Source organism: Mus pahari, chromosome 9 (assembly GCF_900095145.1).
Source record: "Mus pahari chromosome 9, PAHARI_EIJ_v1.1, whole genome shotgun sequence".
Classification (NCBI taxonomy): domain Eukaryota; kingdom Metazoa; phylum Chordata; class Mammalia; order Rodentia; family Muridae; genus Mus; species Mus pahari.
In genome coordinates this window covers 7,308,616-7,318,951 of record NC_034598.1, presented here as the reverse complement: position 1 = coordinate 7,318,951, position 10,336 = coordinate 7,308,616, and the positions used below count along the sequence as shown (strand labels likewise).

Below are 10,336 nucleotides of genomic sequence, written 5' to 3'. Positions count from 1 at the left end.
TCTGGGCTGAAAATAAAACCCGTGCCTGCTGAAGTCTGGTGCAGCTGACTTATCACTATTCTGGTCCTATAATTTGTTTTATAAGGTAGTAATTAACAGGGCAAAGTCTGTTGCCAGGAAAGTAAATCACATTTTGCTGTTTTCTTCTTTTCTAACAAGACACAGGCCTTGTCTTCAGTTAAGGAGCCGTTGCAAGGGCACCAGCAAGAAGGGCAGAGATCAGATTGTGGTGGAACCTGCAGGGGGGGTGGCTCAGAAAGATAACGGGGGTGGGGTGGGGGTGGGGTGGGGAGGAGGATTCGTCAGGTAAATCTCTGGAAAAAGAAACGGTTTCCAGTCTTGTCCTTTTATCTTGTCTCCTCTCTCAACTCTGTGTTTCTTCCCTGGCTATAGCCAAGTGGCACAAATGCTATAAACACTCTTACAAAGAGAACTTTTCTCTCTCTCTCCTTCCAGATGCCCCAACTGCCCCTTCTCCGAGGCTTCTTCACTTCAGTGGTCCTTGGCTCTGGCCTTTGCTGTGTGGCTTATTGTCACTAACCCCTCACCTTCCTTTTCCAGCTCACCCTCTTTGGCTCGGCCTCGGGCTCTCTTCAGTCCTTTCTCTCTCTCTCTCTCCTCTAAGCCCCATCCCATTCCTGGAGGTATCTGGACTGCTAGAGACTCTGGCTTCTCCTTCCTTCTGGATCTCTCTGAAATGTTTCTGTGAGGGTTGGGGAGATGTCAAGAAGGATTGGCCTGGCGGGTGTGGCTAGTAATGCACTGAAACCAGAACCCAGAGCCTGACGTCACCGGGCCCCGCCTGTCAATCTCGGGCAGGCGCGCAGCTCGCAGCCTGCCATCTCTGCCACTGCCTCTCACTCGGAGCGAAGGTGGCTCAGCGACAGGCGACCAGTACTTTCCTCTTCGACGCGGGGCAGCCTCCTGCAGGCAGCTGCTCCGACCGCGCAGGGAGGATAGCCAGGCACACAGCCTCGGAGCGCATGATCAGAGACTCCCGGGATCCCTGACTCCCCAGGTGAGCAGCGGGCTCCTAAGGGTACTTTGAGCTTCTGGGGAAGGCGAGGGGGTAAAAGGCAGTCCCGGAGCGAGTCCGTCCAAGAGTCAAAGAATTGGAGCAAAGCTTGACCACTGAACCTTAGCAGATTTCCCCCTTAGCCTTTCAATTCCCAGTTCCAGACCTGGGATCTCTGGCTCTCAAACTTCGCTTTCAGGACCGCGGACAGCGGCTTTGCCCAGCTCAGGCTCGCAGAGATGACTCTCTAGGTTGATACATATTAGGGTGTTCGTGCATGTTAGTGCCTATCTATGCACCTCTGCCAAAGCTCAGAAACCCCGTGTATTCCGTTCATTCATTCACTCAACAGGTGATTATTTATTGGGGTTCTCACTTTTCCCCCACTTCCCCCACTCTGCTCCGTGCGTGTTCCTGAGATGAGATATGCAATTTAAGTGAGGTAGTTAGAGAGGGGAAAGTTCATCCGTTGCTTGGACGGTGCACCTGAATCTACGGTCCCTTTTGTGCAGGGAGCAACATCTAGCGGCGATGAACGCTAGCGCCGCCGCGCTCAACGAGTCCCAAGTGGTGGCAGTAGCGGCCGAGGGAGCGGCAGCTGCAGCTACAGCAGCAGGGGCACCGGACACTGGCGAATGGGGACCCCCAGCAGCATCCGCAGCGCTGGGAGGCGGCGGCGGACCTAACGGGTCACTGGAGCTGTCTTCGCAGCTGCCAGCAGGGCCCTCAGGACTACTGCTTTCGGCAGTGAATCCCTGGGATGTGCTGCTGTGCGTGTCGGGGACTGTGATCGCAGGCGAAAATGCGCTGGTGGTGGCGCTCATCGCGTCCACTCCCGCGCTGCGCACGCCCATGTTTGTGCTCGTGGGTAGTCTGGCCACTGCTGACCTGTTGGCGGGCTGTGGCCTCATCTTACACTTCGTGTTCCAGTACGTGGTGCCCTCGGAGACTGTGAGCCTGCTCATGGTGGGCTTCCTGGTGGCGTCCTTTGCCGCCTCAGTCAGCAGCCTGCTTGCTATCACAGTGGACCGTTACCTGTCTCTGTACAACGCGCTCACCTACTACTCGCGCCGGACCCTGTTGGGCGTGCACCTCTTGCTAGCAGCCACCTGGACAGTGTCCCTCGGGTTGGGGTTGCTGCCTGTTCTAGGCTGGAACTGCTTGGCCGACCGTACATCCTGCAGCGTGGTGCGCCCCCTGACACGCAGCCATGTGGCGTTGCTCTCCACTTCATTCTTTGTGGTCTTTGGCATCATGCTGCACTTGTACGTGCGCATCTGCCAGGTGGTCTGGCGCCACGCCCACCAGATCGCTTTGCAACAGCATTGCCTAGCACCGCCCCACTTAGCAGCCACCAGAAAGGGAGTGGGAACTTTGGCCGTGGTGCTAGGCACTTTTGGGGCCAGCTGGCTGCCCTTCGCCATCTATTGTGTGGTGGGTAGCCAAGAGGACCCGGCCATCTACACCTATGCCACCCTGCTGCCTGCCACCTATAACTCCATGATCAATCCCATCATCTATGCCTTCCGCAACCAGGAGATCCAGCGTGCCTTGTGGCTCCTGTTCTGTGGATGTTTCCAATCCAAAGTGCCCTTCCGCTCCAGGTCCCCCAGTGAGGTCTGAAGGGCTCCTCCGTGTTCCCTCACCAACACCACGAACCCAACATGCCAGCCTTTGGTGAGCTTCAAGGTGCCTGCTGATGAACTCTTGAGGTCTCAGTGGTGTGAATCTGACTCTGCTGGAGCAAAGGACTGAACGTGAACGCAACCAACTGACTCAGACAAAGAGGCTTGTTGGCATTTTACATATACAGTGTATACATGTGTACATATATATACAAATATTTGTATCTTCTGGAGGTGTTCAGGACCTGGAGCTTCCTGTTCTGTAAAAACCTAGCAAAATGTGGTTGTATACTCAATTGTACATCACATTTGTCAAGTGAAGACATTCCAATACTGCTTAATAATAGCACTTTATTTTTAGCTGCTGAAATGCCAAGACAGTGTTGCCATCCCCAAGAGCAGGAGAAAAGGAATCAAAGATGTATTTTTGTTGTATGTGATAGAGTATTTTGCTGCACATGTGTCAGTAAACTACAACATATTTTGTACACAAATAAACACATTATAAAAATATAATCTTGGGTATGTGGTGGATTGTGGAATTATCTGGAAGCTAAATTGTGAGCGTGTTTGTAAAAATCTATCACATATCTATCATCTCCTTCCAGGGATAGCCACTTGAAATACCAGATCCGGATCATGGGGTGGGGTAGAGTCATGGAGGGAGTAGCTTTCACATATGGCATTCCCAGAACATGAAAAGGCTGGTTGTTACTGTGCAAGCTAATGTGTTCCCTTGGAGACCAGGTAGGGAGGACGTTTTTCAGAGGTCAAAACAATTCAAGAGACATAGGTACAGCTGTAAACTCTGAAGCTTTACAAATATGGCAAGGTTATCAACGTGGCTTGTTCAGACTGTTGCCAGCCAGGTCTGGCAGCCAAGTGTAGTGCCTAATAAAATGAATAGAATTCTTCTAAAGTAGGATTCCCCAGTCTTCATGAGGTAACCAAAGTGTGACCCTGTGTCCTTTCCACAGAACATCATCTTCCAAACATGCATTAAGACCTTAAACAAGCAAACATTCCTCTTTATCAATAGGTCATCAATCAATGCTAAATGAGGCAGAGCTACTGTGAGCCCATATGAAGAAACACATACATTACTATTTGGGAGGTTAAGGAAATATACAAGTGTGCATTTGTGCATGAATTTTGTATTTATTGGGTGCTTATTGTATGTTGGAAACAATTCTGAGCCTGAGGATATGGAAATAAAATTTAAAAGACAAGAAAAAAATTCCTCCATATTCATGGCATTATATTCTACTGGCAAGACTGGCCTGAAAGTACCTAGTTTTATTTTGGGATAAATGCCAAGGAAGAAGATAAGGGAGGGAGAGAGCAGAGTGTGCTCCAGTGGTTGGGGTAATCGGGGAGTTGCTGGGGGGGGTAGCCTTTAGGAGGTATGTGGTGGAATGTGGTGTGAGAGGTGTTAGCATGTAAGGGGACAGCTTTCTGGGCAGAGGGAGCAGCAAATGCAGAGGTTTCAGGTCAGGATGTGACTGTCCAGTTCAAAGAGACCCAAGGTGAACAGAGCTGTATGAACTGAGCAGGAGTGGGGCAGGTCCAAGGGCAGTGTGGGCAGGGCTAAGAGGCTGCATCTTCTCCTTTAAACATTTGGGGGACCCGGGTTTTCACTGAGTGGTAAGACAGAGATGCAATGCTGCCGCAGACAGACCTCACTTGGGTCCCTGATCTGTGTGGAACTAGGTCTCTGGTTGCAGTTGAGCGAGGATTTGGCGAATGACAAGCAGACCAACAGGAGAAAGCGTGCAATATCTGAAAGTAATGTCAAATTGAGGATCAGACTATTTATACAGAAGAAAATAGGGAAGTTACACAAAACAGAGGAATGCAAACATGGAAGGACTGTCAGGAACCAACTGGGATAATATTCAATGTTAACAGCTGGGATCAAAAACAGCTCCACCTAAAGTCAGCTTAAACTTAGAAGCCAAGGGCAAGGGCTTCATGCCCTTGCCATAGTTCCTATAGTCCACCTTCCCCCTAGGCCTTTGTAAATACTTGTGTATGGGTATAACTCAGCTACCTATGGTTCTAAGTATCTACTCTGGTTCCTCTTTAGATCACAAACTTCCTTCTTCCTAGAGAATGGTAAATTACTGTGTAGGGCAGTGACTTAGCTACCTAAACCCAGGGTCAGCTCAAGGACTGACTGCCTAGGNTCTAACTTGGCTATGTATTAAGGGAAAGCACATGGATCTGTTTTCCAACTAAAGCAAGGACATTGGAGCATTCATTATACAGGATGCCACGATTCCAGGAGACTAAGTTTCCATGAACTTTTTGCCTCGGGACACCGCCCAGGTTTTTGGGGCCTGTCGCACTTGTCACTACTGGAGTACATGTAGCACAATGCCACTTGTATTTTTTAAAGAATTACTCAGAGTGGGGATGGAGGGCAGAGAAATGGGGAAAGAAGAGGGGGTCCCAAACACAAACCTGATATTTGGTAAATTAACCAAAAACAAACAAACAAAACACAAAACAAAACAAAAAAACAACAACAAAAGAACAACCTAAAAATTCCTTTGGCTCTTCCACTGAAAATTAAGTCAGGTGGTGCTGTGAGTGTGCCCACCAACAAGAGAATAGTTCTTGTTCACATCAAGATCCTACAAGAAACAACCAGTATAGCAAAGAATAAACACAGTTACCACCACCACCACCACCATCATCATCAACAACAACAACAACAACAACAAACAAAGCTTTAAAACAAAAAGAGAATTCACAGCCAGGAGTGATGACATATAGCTTTAGTCTCAGCACTTGGGGAGCAGAGGCAGGCAGATCTCTGAGTTCGAGACCAACCTGGTCTACAGAGTGAGCTCCAGGATGGCCAGGGTTACACAGAGAAACCCTGTCTCGAAAAAAAGAAAAGAAAAGAAAGAAGGAAGGAAGGAAGAAGAAAGAGAGAAGGAAGGAAGGAAGGAAGGAAGGAAGGAAGGAAGGAAGGAAGGAAGGAAGGAAGGAAAGAAAGAAAGAAAGAAGGAAAGAAGGAAGGAAGGAAGGAAGGAAGGAAGGAAGGAAGGAAGGAAAGAAGGAAAGAAATTGTCTCTAGAGTTAGACTAGAGACAGCAGATAGAAGCCCATGGCTGTACTCCCCTGAAAAATGATGGTGGCTTTAGGCACTGAAGCAATGGTAAAAATGGTGAATCATGGTTCTGGAAATATAGTATGGTATAGATGAGGCATAAGAGAAAACTTTACCTTGAGCCAGAGGGCAAATGGGCACCGTTGATATCAAAGAAACAATAAGGAGGGAGCCATGCTACATATGATGATTGTCCGTCAACTTGACCAATCAGTTATGCAGATAACCAGTCAAACATTCTGAGTAAAGTTTTACTGAAGGGGATTTGGGGTGAGATTAACATCTAGATGGGTAGACAGTGAATGAAACCGACACCCCCATGTATGCAGATGCCTCAGTCAGTCACTGACTGAGTCCTCTGACTTCATTGTCAACACTGGGTCGGTCTTTCTGTCTCTCCCACAGATGGCCTTTAGACAGAAACCACGTCAGGTTCCTTAGGTCCCCGGTGCAATAACCTGCTCTGTACATTCTGGGTATGCTAGTTCCCAGAGTCACACAGGACAGTCACACAGGGCCTTCCCTATAGCAAAGTCCTCACACTTGTGTTCCCATCTGTTCCTCTCATATCTCATGCCCAGTGTGTCAACAAAGCCCACTGACTTCCCGTCGTATGGTGCATACATCTTGTTGGTTCTTTAGTCCGTGTTCTTGGAAAACCCCAATCCAGGAAAGGCAGGGGCTTTAAAAATTATTTCTGGACTCCCAAATAGAGAGCACATGTGGGCAATTTGTCTATTTCATAAACACTCCTATAGCACTTACTATAAATCAGTCATTGATCTACTAAACACGTGACAAATATCGAAATTAATCACTGCACCAATTCTGGACTGATGAAGTCCCAGCAAGAAACAAATAGCATGGTCTAACCAAGTAATGAAGTGGAGTTTAATAAATTCATCATTCTAAAGATGAATATGGTCAAATAAATCCAACAAAGGTTCCAAAGCTCCCCACCCCCACCCACAGCTCACTAACAGAGCTGCCAAGGGAATGAAAAGAAAGCAGATTCTATATCCAAGAGAAATTGCTGTAGAGTAGGGGCCTCCGTCATGTGAACCTTGTAAGGAAAGGCAGACCCTATCAACCTGGAGTCTGATATGGAGAGAGCTGGGACAGTTAATTACTGGGTCACCATCTCTTGGCTCCATGCTACCTCTTGACAATGGCTTTTATTAATTAAACTCTGTCAGAACACAGAGAGCAAGACAACCAGCTCTGATGTCAGGCACAAAGTCCGTTTCCCTGGAGTAGCTAAGGTGGAGTGAAACAGATGTGCAAATGAGAGCAGAACAGTTACCGCCATCACTGTGAGATACTGGGTACTGGGTTTATGCCCACTTTACAGATGAGGACATAGAGGTACAGAAAGGCTACCTATACATGTCAGTAGTTTGGGAGCTGACAAAAATATGGAACTTAACCAACACAATGATGGTATTTAAAGCTATAGGTCTGGATAGGGTCATCTTGGGAGTATCTGTTGTGCAAGTTTCCCAGAGGAGATGAGAACAAATGTCTACTCCATCCAGATAGGGCACTAATGACAGACCCTAAGAAATGATTCCATTCAAGTCTAACTTAGAAAAACAATAGTTTATTGGGTTACTCATGGGAGTGTGGGTGAGGGGTTACTTACAGGCCCATCTGCATAGGTTACAACTCACCAAAGCTGTTACTCAACCTGCATGTAGATTGACAGGCCAGGAAAGTCTCCTTGTCTTAGCAGCCTTTTCTACTTATATAACCTCAGAGATAGAGGGACCTTATGAACCTTGAAAGTTTCAGGAACTTCCTGAGACTTGAGAGTTGTTTGCTGGCTGAGTCTTAAGGACCCACCCTCCAAGATGGAAAGTTTCAATGTGGAGGACACCACTATCTAAAACTGTTGGACAGAAAAGAGGGCCAAGGACCAAAGTGTTCACAAATCAAAAGACAGGGAGGGTCAAACAAAGGGAAGAGAGAGAGGTAAGAAGAAACAGAGTTCCCCAAAGGAAGGAAGGAAACCATGCCCCAGGAATGAGTTGTTAGCAAATGGGTAAGATAAGATCTTAAGAAATGATTTGAAATTTTATTATGGACTCCTCCTGAACTCACTCCTCAGGACAGGCAGAGGTGAAGGAGTCTGTCTGTAGAAGGCCCAGGAGAAAATTCACTAATGATCCAGCCTCGAGCAGCTCCCAGCAGCAGGGTGACCTTTCCAACCCTGGGACACTCTGTGCTTTATGTGTGCAGACTTCCACGATGCCCATAAACTTAGACATGGGAAGATTAGCGTTATTGCTCATTCGTCACATTAAAATTTTCTAAAGCTCTAACCTTTGTGTACTCTCCAGTCTTGTCACTCACAGTTTGAAGTCCCTCTATCCCTTAACAACTGGAATGTGTTGGAGTGTGCTGAAACACAAGAACTGGCTGTCAGCATCCTCTAAATGTGAGGGGATAAAATAATCTAACTTTACAGACTGAACAAAGGCATTAACAGTATGATAAATGTTATAGCCATAAAGACATTTTTCTGTAATAAGCACATAGAGACACTTGTATGTGAGACCTTACTACAGGCGATGAATCTGACTTCAGTCTACTTAAATGTTAGTTAATACTTAATGTCCATCCAGGCCTGGTCAAGGTCTAGGGGAACTAAAACAGGAAGAATCTAAGCAATCCGTTTGCTAATGATGCTGACTTACATGGTGGCTCAGTCTATGTAATGTCAATAGGTTTGACATTAGTCAGCCTATGATGTAACCGTATAAAACTGTGGGCAGGTCTCAAAACATTTCCACACAGAAATGTCACATAGTCATTTGACCTATCAAAAACTAATTAAGAATCTCCTGTTACAAGGCCCTATGTAGTTGTAGAAGCACAGGATCTTTGAGAAACACAAGCCTCAATCAAAAATGCAGGGACTTCTCCACTTTATTATCTAATGAGTGTCTACATTTGGCCACTGAGTTTTACCCGACACGAGCCCCATTATCTAGATCTTACTTACAATGTTAATGGCAGGGTCATCTTTGTGGTTATGAGAGTCACCAACTTTAAAAATTATGTTTACCTTTCTGCTTCTTTCCTGATTCGTGTGCCATCAAATGCCATCATCTTTAACTTCAAACACACAGAGAACCTAGCCAGTGACATTTCTGGTCTGGCACCATTGCCTCTTGTCTGGATGACTTCAGTAGCTTCCTATCAGGGCTCCTGCTGAAGCTCTCGTATCTTACAAGTCCCTGACAACCAACAGTGGCTTCCTTGGCTGCTCTTCAGAGAGAAACCTGTAAATCTGGGGGATAGTCTGTCTCTAAGGGGCAAACTTGGGGCGGAGCCCATGGGCCCTGGAAGCAAAGACTTTTTGTAGACATCTGGTGCCTAGCCTTGAAGTGAGGGCATACATTTCACCCTCTTCCCCAAAGGAAGACTTGGAGCAAGCAGGATTCTCTAAGGCTTGAAGCCCAGTGTCAGGCTCCACTTGGCATAGCATATCCGTTTTCTGTTGCTGGTGGAGCAAATCACACAAAGCTTGTTAATATGCATAAAACAGCACACATTTTACACTGATGGCAACTGGAAGCCAGAAATCCACTTCCCAGGGTCAGAATGGCAGGAAACCTTGCTCCCGCCAGCAGCTCTATAGGGAGAATATTTCCTATCAAAGTTTTCCAGTGTTCCAGGTTCATTCGTTGGTTCATGGCTCCTCCCTCAGTGGCCACATTGCCTTCTTCTGCAGTCAGATCTCTGGTGTGTTTGTCTTAGGAAGACGCAGTGGTTGCATGTAAGTCCTGACTAGGGAGCGCCTACCACTGTCTCTATTCCAGGGTCCTTAATCACTTCTGTGAAGCCTTTGCCATCTAAGTAACAGAGAGAGTCTTTGAGACCAGTGCCAAGGTTCTAGCCCGAGGCACAGAAACGTGGTAGGCAAAAGAGAAGAGCAATCCAGGAGAGTCACCAAGTATGGAAAATACTGAGAAAACAAGTGAGCCCAGGGCTGGGGAGTGTTCAGTTCAAAACAAGGCGGTGATGGGTGAGCAATGGACAGCAAGATAGTCTGAGACTGGGTCCAGTGAGAAGGAACAAGCCATGCTCCCCCGCTGAATGTAGCGCCCTCTCTCTCTCTCTCTCTCTCTCTCTCTCTCTCTCTCTCTCTCTCTCTCTCTCTCTCTCTCTCCTCCCTCCCCCCTGAAAGCCAAGAATTGAATATATTATTCTACCGAGGAGGTAGCAATATGTAATTGAAAAAGACAAGAAAGATGCTTGACAGACAAGACTTGATTAGGTAGGAGGGGCTCCGAGGCACAGTGCAGGGAGTCAGTGGGGACTCAGATCCCCTGCTCTGCCAGGAGGCAAGGCGAGAATAATTGGTACTGAGAGATCTAAGTTTATAGGTGGTGGGAGGAAGTTCACAGAGTTCCTACCTGACAACCTCCATTTGCATGAAGGAGGAGTGCCAGTTAAGAGATGATTATAAGAAGCCTCACGAACCTAAGCTGATGAGTTTTGGAACAAAGCCGGGTACTTGGTGATGCTGCAAACACTTGATCCAAGTTAAAGATCATAGCAGGTGTAGCGAGG

The 10,336-nt window shown here is 47.1% G+C and overlaps 1 protein-coding gene across 1 annotated transcript; it reads left to right on the top strand.

The window, feature by feature from the left end:
- The first annotated feature begins 854 nt into the window (after positions 1-854).
- Positions 855-3,156, top strand: Gpr6 (G protein-coupled receptor 6). The gene is made up of 2 exons (XM_021205632.2): positions 855-1,018; positions 1,528-3,156. The coding sequence occupies exon 2, from the start codon at positions 1,547-1,549 to the stop codon at positions 2,636-2,638; it is 1,092 nt and encodes a 363-aa protein (XP_021061291.1). The 5' UTR covers positions 855-1,018; positions 1,528-1,546; the 3' UTR covers positions 2,639-3,156.
- Positions 3,157-10,336: the final 7,180 nt, after the last annotated feature.